This window comes from Dermacentor silvarum, chromosome 3 (genome assembly GCF_013339745.2).
Source record: "Dermacentor silvarum isolate Dsil-2018 chromosome 3, BIME_Dsil_1.4, whole genome shotgun sequence".
In the NCBI taxonomy this organism is placed as follows: Eukaryota; Metazoa; Arthropoda; class Arachnida; order Ixodida; family Ixodidae; genus Dermacentor; species Dermacentor silvarum.
Genome location: NC_051156.1, coordinates 149,242,903 through 149,267,553, shown reverse-complemented (window position 1 = coordinate 149,267,553; position 24,651 = coordinate 149,242,903). Strand labels below are relative to the sequence as shown.

Genomic DNA, 24,651 nt, shown 5'->3' with positions numbered 1-24,651 from the left:
ATGAAGGCCACCACAATCGCCGTCAGCGCGTCGTCGTCTTCTCGCGGTCGTCATCATCTCTCGGGGCGTTGCATGCTGTAGCTGCATGCGCGCGTGTTCGTTTTGACGCCACCGACTAAGCGCGTGAGTGAGAGAAGCAGAAGCTCGCGCTGGCGACATCGATTACACCTCGGATGAGGAAGCTGCCTTCAAACTCGGGAGCACGCATCGAGACAATAAGATGACGCCTGTGGGTGGAGGAAAATGAAATAATAAATGAGCTGGGCTATGCACCATCTGCGAGCCTAAGTGCGGCTACTATGCGTACACGGCTTCCTCGTGTGTGCGATTATACCAAGTCCCGATGTGACGCCAAGAACGACATGAAGCGCTGAACAAACGATTCGGGTGTAACGCGATGTGGTATATATATATATATATATATATATATATATAAGCACAGACATTGACGCTTTAAACTTCATGCTGATGGGAATTCATGTTACAATTAGCGCTCACGCAACCGTCAGTCAGCCGAAAGTGTACTTGAAGTGCATGTATAGACGCGAGATCGGGTTTCACGAGGTATATCGTAAAACAGACGTCTTCCGAGAAACGCACATCAGAAGAGCCCCGCGAAGTGTTGACTATCGACATTTCAGTTATCTTCGCAGTGATACAGTGCAACGGGGAATCCCGAAAACCACGCAAGAAAGCTCACGCAAGCTGAGTCCCCTATCCCGTATCATAATACTCCAACCATATGCTATTAATTTCACGGACGGAGAAGCGAGCGGTGCACTGCCAGTCTACCAATCCGTTGGGTCTGTGCACTCGGTGTCACACGAGCTATACACAAATGCGTACAGAGCAGGTTGCTAGCGTGTTTGCTACAGCTTCAGGAACTCACTAAATTCGTACAAACAGCACCGGCGCCGATCGATAATGATGCGATAATGGATTTGAAATGCTGATCCACGTTGGAGTTGAGTCGTCTTCTTCATTTGTAGACATTGTAAAAGAAGGTAAGGTGCACCTGCCATCATGACATGAAAGTGGTGACCAAACATAACTTGCGGTGTTATTACGTTGTCTATAATGCAGAACGGGATCACTTCACAAATCGCGATGACGAAGGTGTTTACCCGCAACATGTTCCCACTTTCTTGCGCGAACTGGCTCCGTCATGTGCCTGTATATATTTGCGAGATTATACCCATTTCTGATCTGGCAAGGGCGAATCTTTTTTTTTTCTTTTTTTGCAGTGCAACCTGAGAGAACCTTGGTGGGTATTGTCCAAGAAGCAAGCGTCACTGCAAACCTGAAAATGTTAGGCTCGCACGGTGACTGTGATTTGAACCGAGGTCCCTGAGTACAGGAACCCGAAAGGTCTATCTGTACTACACCCACAACCGCCAACGACAACTCAACCGACCCGCTAATTTATAGTGTAGAATTGCTAGCAGAGCAAGTCGATACATCTTTACAGAAAAGTGAACAGCGCCAAGGAGAGGGGACAGCGGAAGATTGTTACAGCGCTTGTTTTCGTCATCTTCCACTGTCCCTTGTCGTTGGCGTTGTTCATTTCCCGCTAATCTTCGATGGCCTATACGCTCTTGCTCTGATGCCAACGACCCGGCGTCTGAGCACGCTGGGCCTCTGCGACTGTGCACATCTCGCCTCGAGGGGTCCTCAGGGCAGAGGCGTCGTACCCAAGTCGAGAGAGAGAGGGACAGAGAGAGCTGTGGAAGCGCCCATACGAACTAACGCACACGGGAGCCCTGGGCGAGAGAACGACGCGCTCGCACCCGCAGCACAGCGTGCGCAGCTGCGACCCGAGGAAGGAAGAAAGAGAGAGAGAAGAGAAAGAAGACTGCTGGCCCAAGAGGCGCGCCGGAGGAAGGCGTAAGGAGCAAATCGATGCCGCCAGGCCATGACCGTGTGGCCCCGCGGCTGCCGGCCAGCGCAGAAGCGGGGGCGAGCAGCCAACATGGCGCTCTCGTCGTCACCACCGCCGCCGCGGCAACGCCATCGATCGCAGCGCTTGCGTGAAGGCGAGCGCCCGAGAAAGAAGCAAGGCGCCTCGCCTTGAAAGCTTTCCCGCGCGCGCGAGCGCCACTCCGAGAAGGGAGGAGAAGGGAGGCGGGCAGCGGCGGCCGCTTGATATATGACGCCAATATTCCCGCCGCCTACAAGAGGGCTTCGCCCCCTCTCGTCTTTCCCTCGAGCGGAGGTCCCTTCCTTCCCCTTCTGCGCAGGGAAACAGGGAAATCGCATTTGTGCTCCGGCCGGGGCAGTCCCTACGCGCGCAGCAGCGCGCGTCAGGCGCCTCAACTGCCTTCCTTTGTGTGTAGTACGGGCTCCGCGAAACAATACTGCGATACGTCGCGTATAAGGTATACACGCACATTCTATATATAGAGATATATATACACACACACTCAAGTGCGGCAGCGTCGTCGTGCGCGCCGCAACACTCGGCGTCTGCAGCGCAAGTCGTTAGGGAGAGCCTCCCTCCTTCGTTCGTTCGGAGTGCTGCTTAGCGTCGGAGGAATGAGGCAGTGGTGAAGCCCGCTTTCCAGGATCGCCCTCAATCGCCCCCCCCCCCCCCCCCCTCCCCTCCTCCCCTCACTTCGCACGCACTATTGCGATAGCGATACCACCGTCCTCTACACTCTCGGCCCTCCGAGGCAGCGGGCTCGCCCAGGAGGGTGGAAGGCGGGTTTCGAGGGGACTCCGAACGTTAAGCGACGACGAGCCAGTGTCGAATGTAGCGCGCTGCGGAAACGAGGGCGCCCCTGATGACATTTCGCTTCGTGGGTCGCCTAACAAATGACCGCCGCCACCAGCGCTGCAGGCTGCTTCGCTGGCTTCTTCTTCCCGCGCGCTTTCTCTCGTTTCGCCTGCCTCGCTCTCTATAACTTGCCGAAAGCGCGCGGAAGCCGCGCAGCGGTTTGGCGACAGGATAAGTGGTTGCCGGGTGACCATATATATCAAAGGAACGTCAAGGGCTGGTGGCTCTATACGCAGCGCTCACCAATCTCGAGGGGGCTTCGTTTCGTCATCGCGTCGTCGCATGACGCACGTCCTATATGGCTGCCATTTTCCTCGTTGACTAATGTGCGGTCGAAGACAATGCGCGTTAAGAAGCCGTCACGCATCGCACGATGGAAACTGGTAGAATTTCTAAGACTCCTGTATAGAGCGAGCAGCGTAATCGATTATAGGGAATATCGGAATAAGAGCGCGCCCGGAAAATAGTGCGAGGAAACGATGTTTCGAGAACCGACACGGTTTGCGTGTTCGGCCTCAGCAGTCGCTCTTCTATTGTCGCCACGGGGTATTTTGTCAAGCGCAGAGCAACGTCAGTATACTAAATGGCACTGCGTTCGACATTTGGAAATGTGCCGCCCATGCAAAATGCGACGTGGAACAATAAATCAAACTGACTACTATGCGGAACGCCTCATCGTAAAAAGTAAGACTGCTCTGAGAAAGAGTTATTAGGTGAGCGAGGTACAAAAACGGGTAATGCCGGCAGCGTCTGTTAAATATATATTTATCGCTGACACACTGCCATGTACCGCCGTATATGCATGATTAAACTCCTCTACTTGAAGACCTTACCTCTGCTTTTTGGAGTATACTTGGGAGTGGACAGCAGCGCCGCTCATCGTTTGATATATATATATATATATATATATATATATATATATTGAGGATACCGACGGAGTATATATAGAGTGAAGGCGTCGTACCGGTTCCGATCTCACGGGCATGCTAAAGTACGGTTATAGTGAACATAGTGATGTCATTGCGAGGTCGATGTTTTTACGATACCCGCGACTTCGGCTATAACGAGGTTTCGCTATAGTCGCTGTAGCCCTACTATCGCTTTAATCTCGTTCTTTGGCGACTCCTGAGATAACGTGTTGCTGAGAAATACTCTCGAACTTCGTGCGTCTCCCAGTAGATGCCGAAAGTGGCTGGACCGAATCACGGAAGAATCACGAAGGCGAGTGTTATTCAACGTAATGTTCAAAGCGGGGAGCACTTACAAAGCCGTGCTTGTCGGAGATGTTATTGGTGAGCTTGAGCTTGTGGAAGGAGACCACTTTCTGCATCCACTGCTCTCCGGTCGACGGCGAGTCCGGGTGGATGTACATCCGCTTCGGCATCTCGGGGTCAGCCTTGCCGGCCACGACCCATCTCCGGTTTTGGAACTTGTACCGGCAGTCGTCGGCGGCCACGATGTCCATCAGCATGATGTACTTGGCCTTCTTGTCCAGACCCGTTACCCGGACCTTGTAAGGCGGGAACATTCGCCTGGAGAAACGACAGAGAAAAAAAGGACGAAGATACCACGTTAGGTATAATCATCGGTTGGCATTTGTTTTAATTTATTCCTCAAAATTATGGATTTCTAAATTTACTCACTTAACACATATGCAAAATCTGTCCGACTCTAATCCCCGAATCCCCGTGAATGGGTATGTGTCAGACTAAGGTCATCATCATCAGGTGGTTCAACACTGACAGCTTCTCGTGTAATGCTGAACAATGATGCATGTCACTGCGATTGGAGCTCGCGTATACAAGAAACGCGTAAACCATTTGATATTAGCTATATACGCACAGCACGCGGGTTCACCACCTGTGCGCATTTCAGGATTTAAAACGCTGCTCAGCAATTCTAATTTCACTGTATAACAGGGAACAGATCCCCCAATCGCTCTCCCTGACTAGATCGTAGAACACTTAATACGTGACTAACTATAGACTGCAAGGTTGTCTATACCGTATTACAACGCAACGCGCGTTCTTCCCCAACTCTCGGAACACTTATTGCACTTGAATGCTTCTACACTTCTATACACACATGGTTTGTCTTCGTATATGTCTTCGAATGAAGGCTTTGGATCATTTTTTTGTCTCTCCTGCGCCAACCGGAGGCTTACACTAACTGACGGGATTTACAGGAGAGCTGCTAAGAAAGCAAATCACATCACGCGCTGTCTCCTCTTCCCATTCTCTTCGTGCTTTGTACGTTCAGCGGCTCAAATTGAGCCCGTATAAAAAAGCCGGTGGTGCCTAGCGCACCAGCAGGAGAGGAGGCGTGCGCCGCTGGATGCCTTGCGGTGAATCGCCCTTCCAGCGGTAGCAGCCATTCTAGCAGAAACAGGCGGCGGCTGCCGCTCCAGTTCTCCAATCCATCTCGTCTTTCCTTATCTTGCTTTAGCTTCGTTATTTTTTTTCTCTCTCTCTCTTTTCTTCATGCTATCATCCTTCGGTTGCAGACAGGGCCCCCTCCGAGCCCATCGTTTTCCCTATTCCCTTCCCCACCAAACTGCAGATGCCCCAGAAGCCCCACTTCCCTCCTCCCTTTCCAACTCTCCGCTGTTTTCCACAAGCAGCGAGAAAGGCCTTTCATGCAACCATCTTTCTGGCCGGCCCGCCGCCGCTGCTTCCCCGCTGTCAGCATTGTTCGATTCATTCGCAAGAAAAAGGAGCGGGCGGGAGCGCGGGTGGTTGCACTGGTCTGGCGCTCACTAGCGTACGCACGCACGCCAGCGAGCGATAGCACAAACGCACCCACCCTTTGTGTGTTGCTAGCCGTGGGAACGAGCCAGGGCGGGGAACCCTGTGAAAGCTGCAGCTGTTGCTACGTGCGCCTGACAGGGGAGAAAAGCGCCTGGCTCGAACAACACCTCCCTCGGTTGCCTCATCCCCCCTACGCTGTAGCCCACCGCCGCTTTTCCCGTCTTCCCAATATGCGCCCTCTCTTTCCCGGGATTTCGCCCCCCCCCCCCTCTCATCTCCTCACCATCCCCGAAAACGCGTCTCTCTCCCTCTTTCCCGATAGCGGCCCAAACAATGTCCCTCCCCCCTTTCCCGAACACCCGGGCCGAGGCGGGGTTGCCATGGAGACGGCCTGCGTGCCGGCCAATGGCGACGCGCCAACCAAAGGCGTCAACATTGGCGGCTTTCAGGGCGAGAAAGGAAAGAAAAAGAATGCTTCGCCCCGACACCGTCGACTGGGCGCTGCGGGTGTCTTGCGGTGAAGCCGCTTGGCGAGTGCGAAGGGGGCCGCCGGGGCGGAGCCAACTTTTCTCAGGCCAATAATAATCGCAGAAGGACCCCGCGGCAGCTGCCAACGAGAACCGATACAGCCCAATAGGTGTGAAGCGAGAGAGGTCGTGACGTCAGAAGTTTTGTGGCGACACGTTCGCGGCGCGTGCGGTGTATGCACTGGCGTTGTGATTGATTACAGAAAATGGCGATTCGCTACTGACGCGCGCTCTCCGTCCTCATACTGTAAGGCCTGCATCAATACTGATGCAGTGGGAGAAGAAATGTCAACGATGCCTATTTCGGTTAATCTTAGTGAAAAACGGTGAACGCTTGTTGGTATTATGGCAGAATCGTACGGAGAATTCACGAAGCTGCGAATTCCATCAGGTTTCAGAGCATTCAATTCTAACTCCGTCCGGCTTAAATAGCTGCTTATCGCAACGAGAGCGAGACTACGACGGAGCTGGCCGAGAATCTTGCTTTTCTTTTTCTCCTTCCCGTTTCTTTCTTTCTTTCTTTTCTTTTGTCTTCCGTTCTTTTTCTTTTCTGGTGTATTACCATCGCCAAAGCTCAGACAACGTACCAAGCGCAGAAGGTGTCTTCATGCGTAATAAATCATCCCGTGCTGCTTTCGTCGATGATCAGCGAAATTGTACTAACAGTCTTTCTTCTCTGTACGTTCATTCCTTTTCCCAGAATCGAGCGCGAACTAAGAACCGGGTTCCCCAAGTGTGTTGAACCATGCAAGTGTGCACGCAACGGGGACGAATGCGTGTGCGCGTATGTTTATCTATCGACATGTGTGGGCAGCGTGGACTAAACATGGGTGCGGTCACCTCAGGGCCGGGTAAGGCCATAATGACCGGTTCTGACCGGTTCGGAGACGATGGCAGCCTGACGCCAGTACACGAGAGCCTTGCACAGGCCTGCCGTAAACTCCCCGAGAGCCACGTATATGAACATAATCGGCCGTATATCTATAGGAACGACCCTCCTTGAGCTTCCGATCTACGCATCGATGTCTTCTTGCTTGGCGCGTTACAATGTACTCGCTGTGTATGCGAATCAAGCCCCGATGTTGCGAGCACACCCCCATCATGATCTCCAAGAGTTTATATATGGGCCTATATACGCTGCTATACAGCAGTGGCCTATCATATATATGTGCAATTTGTGCGGCCACCACTTCGCCGCGCCCAGTGTAAACGTACAATACATATAACGCGCACATACTAACACACTAACGAGCGTCGACGAGGTCTTCGCCGATACTATGACGTCCACGGGGAAAACCTAATCCCACGGATGTGAAGATTAAAGACTATATAGCGCCAAACGAGAATGATATCAGGAACGCGAACATATAATTCCCCAGTCGCAAAAAGGCGGTCATATCCATAAGTCCAGAGCTGCTTCTAGAATGAGCTGTTGCGCAGACTATCGAGTAGGTGATTTGGACTTAACGCCAGCAAGGCTTAAACTTTGGTTGGTCACCGACGTCGACTTTAACGCGTCTGGTTCCCCGGCAAATGGCGTATACATGCAGCAGTCAACAGCTGAGCTCTGTGGAAACAATCTTTATATCGTCGGCAACACTTTGTTGCAAGCAACTCTGTTTTCTCAAAAATAACCCTCGAATAACTCTCGTAAATCGGAGTTGACGAAAGGAGTTACTCCCATTAAATGAATCTCGAAGAGCACAAAAGAACCAGAGTTAAGGGCGGTCAAAGATTGTGATGGCCTGCGTATACCTCTTGGCAGCGTGGCGAGCTGAACGTTGATATATAGCGTGAGGTGAAAGCAAAAGAACGAGAACAGAAAATAATAAAGCGAAGGCTCGCACGAAGCTGGAAGGTATACAGAAAGCACCTGTTCCTTTATTAAAGCGTGTAGGTTCTTTATTGTATAGTATACGCTGCGCGCAATACGCGGTGTGTGCGGGCTGCGGGAACGTCTCAATCACGCGACCGCCGAGGCGTGCATCCGATGCGGGCGACGCGGGCGGCGTCAAACGCTTTCTTCGCCCGCGCGCGCGCTATAATTCACACAGCTGCAGAGAGAAGCTGTCGTTACGCTCGCGAAAGGAAAGGAGCGCACACGCACGCACCAAAGGCAAGCTCGCCTCCCGCACGCAACGTGACCGGCCACGAGAGTGCGCTGCGCGCATATACGCTTCTCTCCCCTTCCTTCGAAACGCCGCCGCCATGACAGGCCGCCGCCGGCAGCGGGAAAAACTATGCATCAGTGACAATGAATCTCTTTTCTGGGGAAAGCAAACGAACACGCATAAACGCGGAGCGTATACCCGTACGATGAGCTGCGTGTGGGACAGCAAAGCTTGCACACATGGTTGGCACTTCCGGAGGTGCCGAACATAGCGGCTTTCTATCTATCTATCTATCTATCTATCTATCTATCTATCTATCTATCTATCTATCTATCTATCTGCTTTCTTATGTGTGTATATGTATATATACATGTATTTGTGTGTGTGTGGTGGTGTGTGTGTGTGGTGTGTGTGTGTGTGTGTGTGTGTGTGTGGTGTGTGTGTGTGTGTGTGTTGCGCTGCGCGCGCGCGCGCGCGCGTGTTAAACACACCGAAGTACGTTTTGTCTTGCCTGACAAACAAGGACGCGTAAAAGCATGGAGGGTAACCGGATCGCTCTTGGTTTACTAGCCTACACTGGGGGAGAAGGAGATGAGATGTCAAGAAAAAGAGAAGAACCCGAATGAGCATTAAGGAAGCAGCACCAATATATGGGAGTCATAGCAAAGAAATAAAGCACACTTTCAAATTTAAACGGCGCGCTTCCTCAGAGGCGCTCGGGGAAACGTACATCTTCGTCGATATATATGACAGTGCGCAAACAGAAATCGACCCCGGCAGTTCCGCGTGTTTACTTAAACGGCACCCCGTGAACGTTCTCCTCGGCATATATGTGTCTAGGCCATATAGATGCATTTTTAAAGCGGCTCTTCTTTCTGATTTGCAGCTGCGCTCGACACTGTCCCAATGTTGAAACAACGGCTTCGCCACGTGCGAGACGCTCTATTGTGCAGTGTTTGCCGTGGCGCGACACAGTTGTCCACACACCTAACTGACAACGTCGCTGCATACGTCTTGCTCCGTTCTGCGAACGGCAGTAGCAGCTGCAGGCGTTGCGAGCTGAGATGGACAGCTGTGCATCATGTGTGCATGCATGCGCTCGGAGCCGACACTGCTGGCCTTGGGGATTGTTTTTCGGGAGAAGTAAGCGGTGATGATTTTTGAGGACAAGACGACAAGACAGTGCTATATATATAGGCACACAAGTGTTTAATATATATATATATATATATATATATATATATATAAGAAGGAGATAGATGCGCAAGAGTGTTTAATGTGTACAAAGTTGTATCCGCAATAGAGATGCTGTCAAATAACGCCTGTGAAATCTTACAGTCCAAAAGCGCTGTGTGTTCAGGTAACACCTAAAAGGAATACAAACTTTCTCTGAACACCTGCCATTTTCCTTGAATATCGCGACTACATTATTGCTTCGTCAAGGAGTGTTGTACCCTGCAAAATTATTTACACCCCTAAAAGTGAACAGGTTGTAACTGTGTCATGACACAGTTACAACCTTTGGGTATACCCTAAACGTACACCCTAAGGGTATGTCTCACACCCGTATAAATCACACCCTACGGGTAGTATACTCCAGGTGAATTATTACCAACCGGGGTTCTTTAAAGTGCATCTTAATTCATGTATGCACAAGCGTTCGTGCAGTTCGAGCTTCGAGATCAGACCTCAAGCTTAACATGCAACGCCATAGCCATGAACCAACCGCGGCGTGTAGAATAGATAGCAGTGTGATGTTAGCTATATATATATACAACAAGGTTTCATTTATTACTTTTAATTAATAAGTCTAGGGCGCAGGAAGCAATTACGGAAATGAAACCGAAGAGCAAGTGATGAAGTGTTGCCCACTTGGCAGAAGCCATGTGCGTAGCGCCACAGATTTCTAGAAATAAGTACAAACAATTCCGGCATATAGAGAGTATATAATGTTGTTGGACTTTATCGATTCCAGTTTTTATTTCCTTTTTAACGTGCCCATAACCATTCGAATTGCCATGACCTGGCTTCGTGTTTTCCGTATTTACTGTATGACATGCTGACAGGAATCGCAATAAAATATACTCTTATGCCAGAGAATATGCACCCAATTCGGCATCGCGGTATACGGAAACGTGGTCAATGCCTAATACATATATAGAAAACCACGTTGCCAACGATTCGGCGCACGCCCATTTTTGATGCGCCACGGAGCACACGATAAACATCACCAAAGCGACGAAAGATCCTTAACGCCACACAAGAAAGAAACCAAGACGAGAAAGGCACTTAAGTAAACCATGGCGTCTAAACCCGAGGCAGTCGTTAAACACCTAGAATGCACACACTCTCCTACAACTAATTAGTATAGAGACGACAGGTATACGCGGGACTCTACACGCAATTACCCTCGTATAAAGTTCACCGCGGTGCCGGAAGGCAGTACGCAAACACTGTCACGCGTTGTTAGACCTACTTAAAAACCTATCTCGTTCTCCTTACGGGCGATTCTCTATACAATAGTATACACAGCTCCAGTGGTCATCGCACGCCGCTACACAGTAATCCCAAAGGTGGACTAGCGTGTTTGAGTACTTGAGTGTGTGTACTGGGGTGTACATATCTATGTGCTCGCACACATCGACGCCTCCACTGCAGTGCGTCATGCAGCGCCTATATAACCGCGTGGCCCCCTCACGTATATAATAACCCTAACCAAACGCAACTCGCGTTTGAGAGAGAGATCGAGTCAGCAGAGCGTGCACTGCGCAGTCGCACATCACCGAGCGCGGAGAAGCCACTTTTTCTTCAGCAGCGCCGCGGCGCTAATTTAACCACTTCACGCATGGCCCACGCAAGTTTGTGTGTACGTGCAACATGCAACGCTCCATCTTGTTTCCGGTAGCTGCGCGCGCAGACCAGACCGACGACGCGTTAGGTTAGAAACAGCGGCAGACAGACGAAGAGAGGGAGAAAGTGAATAAAACAAAAACGAAACTAAGGAAGAGGCTGAATAAAAAAAAAAGGGGGGGGGGGGGGGAGAAGTGGCGCTCTTTCAAGGCCGTCGCGTGCGCCCGGCTCATAAATCATCCGTGCAGCTCGCGAAGCTTTCGCCGCTGCCACGGTTGTGGCAGCAGCGCTGCGCGGACTTTTCCAGATCTGCGCGCCGCCGACGCCAAGGGAGCCTTAATCCACGCGTGAAGCGTATAAACCCGGCGTATATAGTGGCGGCCTGCAGTGATAATCGCGCTCGCAAGCGCAAGCAAGCGCGAGATGGGATGGGAAACAGGGCGGTGATTAACACGTTTCCCCGCGCGCGGGCGTACCTCGGGTTTCGCAGCGCCCTCTTGGGTATCTTTCTTTCTTTTCTCTTCCTCCGTTCACGTGCGACTGTAACTCGTGCGTGATATCCCTCCGGTGTTGTTCATGCGCGTCACAGTCTTTGTGCGCATTGCGGAGCAAGGAGGGAGGTATATAATGACGGCGCTGAAGAGCGCGTTTATATGCTTTGTCCCGAGGTATTGCGCAAGCGATTTCGCCGAGTCGTGCCGGCGTTACGTGTACACAAAGTCACCGGGAAGTGGAACGAAGTGTGGCGTGCAGTTTCCAAACAGTGTGGGCGTGTATAACTAAAACAAGCGGAATGGAAATGGGAGTGTTTGAATATACGAGTGTCACAAAACAAGGACGACGTTGTATGCATGTATATATATATATATATATATATATATATATATATATATATATATATATAACGGCCGGTGTCGTTCGGGCAAGCATGGCGATCCCACCAAGTCTCATGATCCTTATATCGGTCCATGCTGCGCGCGCATTGCTTGACGATGATGATCATATCCTCCTCGCTGATATTGAACATTATCAATGTGCTGATGGACATTACCAAATGCCCCCAAAATGCTCGGCCATATATAACCTATACTAATCTCAGAGTCTGGGTGACGCGCAAAACACAACCCAAACTGCCGGCGCAGCCGCCTCTACGCCACAGTTCGATCGTACGTTGTCGCAACCTCGGCTCCCTAACTAGTGTACATTGTCGCTAGCGCATTTTTTCGATCCCTGTGAGTGATAGTGGGCAACTGAAGTTTAATTTTTCTTCGCCAGGGCTTAGAACCGGAGCTCAGGATGACGAAGTGCAGTCTGACGATGACAGGTGCACCAGAATCTGCGAACGCGCCCAGCAAACCTTTACAGTCCAACCCAGATATATCGAATCACAAGGGGATCAGAAAAAAAGTTCGATATATAGGTAATTCAATATACAAAATAAAAGCTTTATACAAAAATTTTCAGCGGGATTTTACAGCTGTTCGTTATACACAATAATTCGTTATATGTAGGTTCTATATATCCGAGTTGGACTGTATAAAGTTTGGAAGCTTTAACTTGCTGTCGTAGTAAATAAGGGGTCGAAATTTTGTCTTCAGTTCCTTCTCTATCTCATAGCGTCGAATGATAATGATGCTGATCATTATCAGATTGTCAAGCGTGGCAATGCACTCCTCACATCGTACGCGCGACAATATACAAACATCCCTTAATACACCATCCAAATATTCCTTAAAGAAAAAAAAAACGGTAACGTGGGTCCGCCTAATAAACTGCGGATGCAAGTTCGTTCACTCGGTAAAGCGACAGCCCAATGGCACATTGATCCCAAAAACACGGTTCTATAGACGCTATCGCAATGCACTGCTACCCGAGCACCTTCTGAAAAGCGAGACCAAATGTGATGCCATCTCCCTATATCTCTTCATTTCTCGAAGCGTCTGATATACCCCAAAACGAAGCCACGTCAGACACAGCATGCCAACGACAACGAAGCCAATAGGTATAAGGCGGTTCGCATGCAGAACCACTTCTTATCTTCGCTGCAGCGTATACAGACAACATGCACCGTATATCCTCTTATCTTCATTTCCCCTCTGTCGCCTTTTTCCTCTTTTAATCAATCATGCCACATTAATTAGGGGCACCACCGCGATAGGCCACGTATGACAGGTATGACGGGCGCCGATTTGTCTCGACGCATACGTACGAAACATCAGTGCAGCGATCGCGCGCGCCCCCCACTGTACGCGCACACTAGTTTGCCTCAATTCGACCTCGCGCGCTTCCCCCAAGCCGTCGCAGGCATGATACGTATACACGCGGCCTGTAACGCGCTTCACCTCTCGACATCTCTCCCAAGCTCGGCAGAGATGCCGTATTTACCCGCAGGTATGCCTCCTCTTCTTCGACCGCAATCAGGAACTTTCGAGAGGTCAGCAGACTAGAGCGACTCAGGGGCTAATGATTAGCATACCCTATAATTAGTTCTAAAGTCGGCTCAGGGAGGCATACTGGCTTTTTAAGCCGGTTCGTATTGCCGACTGCTGCATCGCGAACGTGGAAAACCGATTGAAAAAGTATATCACTGGTATAAATGCTGATGGCAGCAATTCCATGTATACACAGATTTAGTAACCGTTTCCGCGTGTTTCTTGTCGTAAGAAACTGTTTTTCTGTGCCTGAGCAAAACGTAGGGCTGTATCTGTAGGAGGCCATGTCGATGGTACAGCCTGCATTACGTCAACTCGTGGTACTGGAAGCTGTTTTTCGTCACGTGTCACGACACAGCCATCGATACCGAAGAAGGGGCCACTTTTTCGCGAAAGCTGACAGCAAGAATCGAATTCAACCTATCGGCATGGCCAATAGCGCAGATGACGGAACAATAGATGCGAACAATGGAGGCGCTATACCGAGTGATTCTTACTGTCTTGCATACCATACGATTCCGAGTAAAAATCAGCTGATTAGATAGTCAGCGCGTCATCTCTTCGTACTACTGGTACCGTCGTCGGCGTTGCGCGCCGTGTAGAACGTGAACCACCTACAGATTTGCAGCTTAAGAGCTTATTAAACGATTAAAACAGTTCCACATAGAGTTACGCGTAAATCCGAATTTATAACCGGAATGAATAGTTTACATGATCGCTCCCGAGTTCATTTTGAAAAAAGATTGGAACCAGTGCACATCGTAATGTACAAAGGTTTCGTGTACTGTACAAGTGGTACATATAGTGCACTTTTACAATCCTGCAAGTATAGCGACGTTTGATTTCCACGCGACAAAAGGGACGATATAAACAACCGCAACACTGCATGACACGTACTTAGTAGCAGTCGACGAACAACGCAACATTGTTCACGTTCAAAACGTGCTATTGTTCCCGTTCTCAAGCCTCGCGAGAGCTATACACTACGGGCCGACCTTCCGAACACATCGAGGGTCTTCTTGTACGCGGGTAAACACGACACCCGCGTTGCTCTAATAAGGTGGGCCGGCCGCCACTGCTTGAGCAAACAGGCTGCAGCCCCTATCGGGCATTGTTATCTCACAGGTACGTATAGGACTAACAGGGCGACGCGGTGGCGAGTATATAAACGAAGGGAAGGGAAAGGGGGCAGCCACAGCGGCGCCGGATACGGCAGCGACGGTTATATTGCGCTAAAACGTCCTCCTCGCCCCTTGTCCGGCGAGGAGGATCTCAGAGGCGTCAGGCCTAACGCTGTGCTGATTCGCGATCAACGTACAAGTATACATTCGACTCTCGCCTCGCGAGCGCCCAGCTCTTATCTCGTCTTTAGCGAGTCATTTATTACAGAGTACCCCACACTCTTCTGTAGCTTGCAACCTGCCCTTGCCTACCCGCCCCTTTATTTATTTATTTATTTATTTCGAGGGGCTGCACGAACTAACGGAGGGCGGCTGCCGACGCGTATCGGACAAGTCCTGTCTACGGCCAGGGCACGAGCCTTGTGCCACGATATCTAAGCGTCTCTCTCTCTCTCTCTCTTTCTGCAATTCTCTCTCGGGCAATAGCACTCGTCTAAACACGCTTGCGTGAAAGATCACTACCCCTCAGCACACGCCACACGCTCCCCAATAAAAGGTTCCTCGTATTCCTGTTCAGTGCTGAGCCCTATATACGTCCTGTGCATTACCTGACTGCGCTGCATGCAAGAATTGTTTTCGCTCCACGGGCACTGTCGCGGAAGATTGCGCCTTCCGCGCAAATTGCGGCAATTAAGTCACCGCGTAAGATTAATGTTATCGAGTGATCGCGCGTAGAAAGCGTCGCGCAAGTGTCACTCCTTCGTCGCTGGAGATATTTACCTAACGTGTAAATCGTGAAAAGGACAAAACGCGCTTCGTATGCTTGTCACATTGAGTAAATTTCCGCTTTTGCGCCAAAACGGATTCGTTTATCCGACCAAGAGCTCTACCGTTTCCGCGTGCTTCTCCTGCTCAGTGCAGTGCTGCCTTCCGTATGTCGCATGGTAGCATAGTATTTTAATGCGAAAGCATTATTATGCCCCATAATTTGGCCGACGGCGCAAGGAGTGAAAACACGTCAAAAATGCTTGGATTGACGTCAAATTTCTCGGTAAGTATAGTGATCGTCGCCCCCCGCCCCCTCTTTCCTGTCTCGGCCGGACTAAAGTCCCTAGATATTTTATTGCTTTCTTTAAAAAAGAGCAGAAAATCTAGGGACTTTAGGCCAGACGAACATTGCCCCGCTTTAAAGCATGTGCAATTCGTGTATAGCGTTAACAGAGTGAACGTTTTAAATAACTCCCGCTATTACTTCCTCTGTAAAACACATAAATTACACCACCGTACAGTATATATATATATATATATATATATATATATATATATATATATATATATATATATATATACAGCCTCGCAGCAATCCGTAAGCCAAGCTGAGCCGGCATACAGTGGTGCCGTTCAGTATATATACAGACTGTCCAATTCCGCCATATTGCCGAATTCGCATTCTCGTCAGCTCTACAATTCGCTCACGCGGCGGATATACGCCCGGCTTCGATTGGCTCACAGAGCAAACGCGGCGAAATTCGACAACATGGCGGAATTCGGCAGTGTCGTGAGACGCCACCGCTACGCATGCCCATAATTTATTCAATCATCTTAGGGCTAATCAAGTGGCACTGTGGAAATCCAGACGGACATTATAATTTCATATTTCCCAACCTTGCAATATTACGCCCCACAATGTAAACTTTAGTTAGACATTACGTGCACGTGCTCCGCGGTGTATTCACCGCCATGCCGTTGTTGTGCAGCGTATACATAGTTACGCTGCGAAATTACGAAACGCTCGAAGACAGCATTTCGTAAGCGCCGTGGTACAGTCGCCTGCGCGCTTCCTCCGCGCAGGTTTCAAGCTCTGGGTGCAGGGGCTAATGTAATCCACATTCGATTACATAACGCACTTTTGTAATCAAGCTAGCCAAACATCGACTGTGTTTGCGTTAAAAGGACGCGAGCAGGACAGGGAAGAGGAAGCAGAAGGTGGCTGTATAGGTTCGGATGGCGCGCGTGTTTTGCATAACCTGAAGCACCGCGCATAGATGTAAACGTATATATAACGCATCATCAGATTTACCGCCGCCTCCCACAATTAAAGCCACGAGCGTTTTTTTTTTTTTCTTGCTTCTCCTCCCCCCCCCCCTCCCCTCCTAAATTTGCGCAGATCGCCGAAATCGCGTTACCTGAAAAGTTTATGCATGCACCTCCACAGAGTTTGATAACTCTATTAGGGGAGTATATATGTATATATTGTATAGCGCGGTGGCGAAGGCAGCGCCCTCTGCATTATAACGACCGTCGCGGTCGGTAATTCAAGGATTGTCATTTTTAACGCGTTTCTGCGGTCCAAAGGTAAAAAAAAAAAATTTTTTTGAGAGGGTAACGCGAAAAAGAAACAAAAAAAAAAATGCTACCACCTTCGGAAACTGGCGATTTCATAGTAAAGTACTCACACGCAACACATATACACGCATAAAGAAAGAAAAAAAAGAATGGAACCTCCATTATCTTGCTGTTTCTTCTTTACTTCCTGCAAACAATAAAATATATGCGAGTGAAATAGAAATAATGAAAAAAAAATGAAAACAAGCAAGCAGGGGTTTGAATGTGAAACTGTTCATACATCCTTACAAAAAAAAAAAAAAAAAAAGGCTTACTGGCATTTGCCCCGACATTTTTTGTTCGCTTTAATCTACTAAATTTCCTTGTTTGCTCTAAAGCGCACGCGCTCCGTATAAGCTGAATCAACGCTAATGGCCTGTCGAACTGATGACTCTATCGATTAAGGACCAAACACTCGCTTCAACTTTCTTTTTTTCAACCCCATTTGTTTCAGCCCTATATAGGCTAATTTGTCCGCAACTTCTCTTTTTTTTTATGCATTCCCTTCTAAAACAGTCGGAGCACGTTCGTATGGGGAGCTGTACAGGGCGTTGAAACCTCGCCCTCTTTTTCCACTTCTCTTTATAGTCTCACCCTCGATATTTTCTCTCTCTCTCTCTCTCTTTTTTTTTTTTTCTTTGCCTCCGTGCGCTGCAATATGCCCCGGGTTCTCGTTTTTTAACGCATAATGAGATTAAGACATTAAGGGAGCCGGTGGCTCTTCTAAAAAACCGTCGCGTACGGGTCGCACTTTAGCGTATATGACCGGGGAACACAAAAAACGAACGTCGAGAGGCAGAAAGAAAGAAAGAAAAAAAGAAAGAAAGAAAGAGCGCTGAGAAGCACGAATGCATGAGTTGCGCTTGCGAACGTGCCAGGATTAGCCCAAACGCACACATTATCGTGGATAGAGACGTCACCGCACTTTACACATTGAGGGAGAGAGAGAGAGAGAGAAATGAGCAGCCCGGGCATGGCTGTCCGCGCAATGGCTTTCATATTCATGACGGATCTTTCATATTCATGACGTTTCGTCGGGTCCTCCCACCTCGGCGTTGACCGGCGAGCCATTATCGAAAAGCACACACACACACACTTCGAGCGGCTGGTGGGGGTTCGCGATGCTTCGATTGCATGCGCGCACGCGTGTGGTCGCGCATATGCGATCGCGCGAAGCGAACGTATATGCGCGTTTCAGAAGCGTGCGACTAATGCGGGAATTCGCGCAAACAAGCAGATCGACAGTGTTTTGCGACGCTGGAATCTCCGGATGACTGCAATTAGCCAATCAGGGTGCTTCTTTCTTAATATTTTTTTTTCGTTATACTTGTTAGTGCGAGTTAGTACGGCGAAACGCTGAATTTTCGCGCTTGGACGGGAACGAGAAAAAAAGCTTTGCCTTCTCGACGAAAATGGTGAAAGAACTTTGCTACCCGCCGCGCGCCAATAAATTGTGTAACGCATAATGTTGTTCATCGGCTTTCTCTCTCTTTCTGGTGTGTGCGTGTGCGTTTTCTTCATCGCTGTGTTCATGACACCCACACAGCTTGTAAGCCGTTCTCATCAGTAACAGCGCCCTCCTCCACTTAACACACTTTCGTCTTCTTTCCGACGTCCTCACCATTTTCCCTTCTTTTTCTTTTTCTTCACTCTCTTACTTTGCGTAGTTCATTCGCAACATTGACCAACACCACCTCCACTGCATACGCGTAGAAACCGAGCCCCCAATTACGTACTTCAGTTCGGTCTCGCTTCGTGGTTTCGCTTTGGGTTTCTGTATATATACATATACACATATACATATACAAGGGCAGCGATAACACGTCTCGCTGGACAGCTCGGGACACATCTCTGTTAGAACGCACGCGCCTCTCTACTCAGTCGTTTTCCTCTTTCTCTCGTCTGTTTGTATCGCTTCTTATTTTGCTGTCGTTCTACGTTTATCCAATTGAGAACGCTTCTTCGCCCGTTTATATACCGTGCACATATACATATACGTATAAATGTGCGCGTAACATCGAACAGAGAGCCTCGCCACGGGGTCGACAGCGCACGTCGTCGACCACCACCTCGTCATCCGCGCGCTGCATGGCTCGTCACGTATAACGAGAAGGTGTGTATGCGCAGATATAGGTACGTGTGGAAACGGCGGATGGAACTGCCGCGCGCTCACCATATACAGACTAAGTAAGCGCCGCAATCAACTTTTCTCTCGAGCGCAAAACGTGACCGCGGGACGGAACAAGTTTTTTCCGGTTCCGTGTCTGTGCGGATACGTATACACATACTATATACATGTCCGAGTGTAGGCGTATATATATATATATATATATATATATATATATATATATATGATGTGGAAGTATGGCACCGTGTCTCGGCTGCTTGGAGGCAGAGCGAGGTAGAAGAAGAGGAGGTGGGCAGATAATAGAACAGCTGGCCCAGGAACGGGTGCTGTATCTGTGTCTCTCATTCCGTTAGAATATATATATATATATATATATATATATATATATATGCATGGCAATCCCCTGATGCTGTCGGAATGTACGTTTTATTTCGCTTGCTTTTTTGCGCTTTAGTATATACTGTATGATGAGGAAGACAAGGTGAAGATAGTAGAACATGACATTTTCGAATCTCTATACATATGTTGTTGTTTTTTTTTTTTTTCATTAAATGAAAATCCAGACCGTGTAAACCAGCGAAAACAATACTGGCTATAGCGTCAGAGCGCCCAAAATTATTTGCTATCATACTTGCTCCTACAAACCAGTTTGGGTTTCGGTATATACCCATGTAGGACGGTGATGCGTCATGACGTCATAATACGTGTAGTCTCGTCTCGCTATACTTCTCCGGAAGCTCCGGAGTTTTACGATTGTACGTCTTTCTTTTAACGTCTGATCTGGCAGATACACACACGCAGCAACAACCAAACAACCAAATCTTTATGCATGCATCAGCCCGTATACGCGCTGATAGACCTTTCCGCAAATCCTCCACGTATGCGTATAGAAAGACAAAAACGACTACAGCATGTCCTCTGACGCGTACACGCTTTTACGCGTGTACGTACAACAAGGCGAAACTTTCGACCACGCACACCGTTCACCTTAAGCGCAGCATATATGGCGTGTAACAACCACGCCATTCTAAGCTTGTATACAGGAGGGCATGCAGGCGTACCCCGGTTTACTATGCTGCACTCCCCAAACAGGAGGAAAGAAAAATTCGTCGCGTGCAGTGCTCGGTGTGCCACCGACATAGCTCCGAAAACATGGCATGCATATAGCTCGTGCGTCACCACACCGCAGGGACACTTGAAAGGTCAAACTTTCTTGTTTGTTTTACTTTTTTGTCCATGCTAGATACACGGGTCGGTGGCATGTCACGGGTCCATAAGGCGCCGATCGACGGACTGTGTCGAGCGGCGGTTGGAAAAACAGCAACGGTGTAACAGAGGAACACTTTAGGGTGCGTATGCTACGCAGGATGCGAAGCTATTTGCAGGTAAAGAAAAAAATTGATAAAGTTGACCCGACGTCGTTACGTGCGTGCGCAAGCGAAAGAAAAGTAAAATAAGAAAGTAAAACAGGATGTATATAAAACACGGGCGCTAAGCAAACACGGTCAGTTCGTGCTCACCCATATATAGGTCCGCGGAATCGCGCAAGGCGCTTGATGACTTCGAAACGCTTGACTTTCCCGTGTACGTAGGTTATCGCCACCAATCGAAGCAATCTCGCCGCTCTCTGTTACTCTGCTTGGTCAATGGCCCCCGAGATCGGTTGTCGTGCGGACAGCCCGCGCGAGCCGCCGCATCTCTGAGGCCGTGATGCAAGCATGTCGTTGCCTACAGAAACTGATATATAGAGCACTCTGAACGCTGCGAGTCTTTCTGCGCGCTATATGGCGGGAATTATATATATATATATATATATATATATATATATATATATATATATATGAGTCCGCAGAAACCCTTAGCAATGTTGCACCCCTAAGAGACGGAGACAGGAAAACAATCTCTCTAGGAGGATGTTTTCGCAGCTGTATCACATATCCAAAATGCACGGCGCAACGCTAGTGTCTCCCTCCCCTGAAATTTTCTTCTTTTGTTTCTTTTCTTTTTCCAGATTTTGTACACGCAACGATAAAGTGAAACGCCACGTAGCTCACCTTCCAGCGAGAACGACCCACATGTGCATATCACACACAGGCGCATTCACTCACGCCACGCATACGTATAGAGGCCCGCACGCAGACGCGCCACAAACAATGGTCGAAAACTATCATACCGCTCAAAGCCGCGCGCCAACCGCGGACTGATGCATGGCACACGGGTGTCGGTGTCTATATAGTGTGAAACGCGTTCGGGTTTTCGGAGCGCACGCACTTTCACACAATGGCTCGGCGGCGGACGGCGTAAAGAAAGACACCCACACCTCGCGCCCGAATACGCGCGCGCACGCAATCCGGGAAAGTGTCTATATACGTGTGCATATGCATGCGTGTGTGTATATTGCACGTGTATATTGTGTATATATTGTGTGTATATTGTGCATATATTGTATGTATATTGTCTGTATATTGTATGTATATTGTATGTATATTGTATGCATATTGTGCGTATATTGTGTATATATTGTGTATATATTGTGTATATATTGTGTGTACATTGCCCATGTATGCAGTCCGCAGGAATACTTTGCGGGATACGGAATTCGCTGAAAGGCTGAAATTCAGGGAAGCTTTGACACGCAGTTTCGAATTTAATGTTTCTGAATCTATATAGTAGCCTCTGCGACCCGACCTATACTCAGTGATTCGTTAAAGTAAAAAGGCTATAGACGGAGACCTACGTTTTTATCTTGAATAATAACTAAAATATATGTATATCGCCCTTACTGCGGCTCTGTTCTTCATATTTTGCAGAAAGATTGCATTTTATCGTCCCGATAGTAAGCACTTGGCAGAGATAATTCCCTTGGTTGTCAAGAAAAACAATTCAAAATTTGCCTTCCTCAAGGCCTCGTGTACAGTGTCCAAATCGAACCACCCCGGCGAATATTGAAATACGGATCTCGAAGGTCATGCACTGGCGTACTGCAGACGCCGTAAGTGCCATAGCATCCATGTTTTAAGCACCGCTCATTGTGAGGGCCGCAGAGGAAGGCAAGTTCGCAGTACTTTTACTTTTTCAATTGCTTGACAAACCAGGCCAGTAACAGTGCCAATTGTTACATTGAACAATCAAGACCATAAAATGCGATCTTCCAGCAAAATTAGTGCAAGAACATAGCAGCGGATTGGCACGAAATCTTTTTTATGATAATAAAGAGGGGAAAAAGAAAAAAAAGAAGACGAAGATACGTGGCATGTAGCAGAATTATACTTTTTGAGCTTGATTACTCTACGAGACACATTATTTGCACAGAAATATTTCAGTTCCGTAACTTCCCCCTTCCCAAGTACAAGCCTGACTAAGCCTGATAACCTTCCTATTGCTGCTCTTACCCTTAATCACATCTCTCTCTCTCTCTCTAGAGCATATACTATAGTGTTCTGTGGCCGAGGTCCCAGTATCTCTGCTTCCGGGAACGGTCTGACATCGCAGGATCTTGATAAGCGTGATGACGGAAAGGTTGCGTCGGCAGTTTAGCGTTCGCTTACAGAGGCACACGCCTGGTCTCTTGAATCACGCGACACGACAGCCTCTCGCGACAAGCACTCCAGTTTGAACACTTTCATTAGTCATAAACACGCATATGTTTAAAAAAATAAAGAAATGGTTTCATAACGTTTAAAAAGTGTGTCATGACGTTTCACACCTAAATGTCATTTTACCGTGACTATATAGGGGCGAGATGATTAAGATTGTAGGCGGAGACTGTATATAGTAGGTAGGGCATATCTTTGAAAGCCGAAGGACGCATTCGTCGCAAATCGGGGTCCAGGACGCTGCGCGCTGCCTCTGCACTTCCGAAAATATATACACAATGTTTAAAAACTAAAAAAAAAATACGGCTAGTCTGTCCGTTCGCGCGCCGTTCTGTCAGGTACGCCAACTATACAACAAAGATTACAGCAAAAAAATTGCCGCCAAATAAGGTGCCCATAATATATTACACGAGAAAATGTAAAAAAAAAGGAAGTAATGATAAGCGCGTTGATGCGAAGGCTAAGAAAAAGATAATAAGGGATAGGGACAACAGGCATGCCGGACAGTCGGGGAAGCACACAACGCCCCGCGCCATGGTTGTCTACGTGCACGCAATGTAACGCAATCCTTCAGCGCCCCTATCGGACGTCCGTGTATAACAAGGGTGGGCGTCGCAGGACGATCCATCGTTGGGGCGAGCGAAATTCGTCGCACTCGGAACGATGATGACGGATAGGCGAGCTCGTACACGCCTAGATGGGCGACGGGGACCAAGGCAAGATAGTTGGCACGCCTATATTCCGAGCGTGGTATAATTGAGACGTGATCGCTATACATGTAAGTGCAACGCACGCTGCAGGTATGCTGGGCCTATAGTTCTTTACACGTGTCTTCTTTTCTCTCTCTCTCTCTCTCTCTCTCTCTCTCGTCTTAACACGGATTACAAATACATGTTCGAGGAAGCACTAGACGAAGCCCAGCAGGCCTGCTGCAGCAAAAGGAGAAGACGCTCACATGGGCACAAGGGTTCGCAATTGCACCTTCTGGTATACGTCTCGGTCCCCTTACAGCGAACGAAAGTGCTTATCGAAGGCGATAAAAAGAGCTTCGGATCGTCCAGCTGGTTGCATGATAGTCACTGTAGCCGGAGGCACTGCAGGGTGGAGAGTCGACCGACTGTTCAGCATTGAGGATGCATCATGCCGTGATGGCCTTTAAGGTTTACGACATGTCGTCGGATCCTTCATGGTTCCCCGCTTCGCTTCTGTACAGGACTTCCAAAGGCAAGGGAAATGGAAATGTCCCCGAGTTCGAGCTCTCGTAACTTGTGCGCGCTGCTCCGCAAACACTTTTATGAACAAGGAAAAAAGAAAATGAAAAAGAACGAAAGCTAAGCAGAAATGGCGGAACCTCCTATATTCTCCCGTCGCACACAGCACGACCGCAGCATCAGATTAGCTAAAATTCAAGGCATCCGACATTCCTAATGCTAGAATATCTCCTTGAAATAATTTTTACTGGACACGGGCTTTGGGCCAACGCATTTGTGATATGGGTGCCGTAAAAGTTATATACGCACGGTGTGACGCATTTATGCTCTGTACTGCCGACGGACTTGAACAGAGCGGTGCGTTTGAACCTGCCGTCCATTTTAGTCCGTGGAGGACCAGTGGTTAAAAACTTGTGTAGCGGCGCGAAACGACGTTAGATGTGTAGAGAACTGTCCGTTGCGGCATCGTTATCTTTGTAATGATTAACTTCATTATAATGTTTATTATGTTTATAATGACAGGGGTAATTGGAGATCGCAGGGAGAGGCCTTCGTCCTGCAGTGGACATAAAATATAGGCTGATGATGATGATGATGATGAATGTTTATTTATTTATTATTTCCCACTATTATAAATGCTTTTTTATAATTCTTACTATTATTATTACTTTTTGCAGTACAACAACGAGAAACGAAAAAGCCGAGGCACAATCTACGTTAGTATCTTCACAGCAACGCATTTATAACAGAACAGCATATCTGTAGACTGG

The 24,651-nt window shown here is 48.5% G+C and overlaps 1 protein-coding gene across 2 annotated transcripts in view; it reads right to left on the bottom strand.

Annotated features, from left to right (window-relative positions):
• The window catches only part of LOC119445903 (T-box transcription factor TBX2-like), a 60,198-nt gene that overhangs the window by 9,215 nt on the left and 26,332 nt on the right, over positions 1–24,651 (bottom strand). For both annotated transcript variants that reach the window (XM_037710202.2, XM_037710201.2), the window contains exon 2: positions 4,038–4,305. In XM_037710202.2, the coding sequence (XP_037566130.1) occupies positions 4,038–4,305 (268 nt within the window). The remainder of the gene's footprint in view (positions 1–4,037; positions 4,306–24,651) is intronic.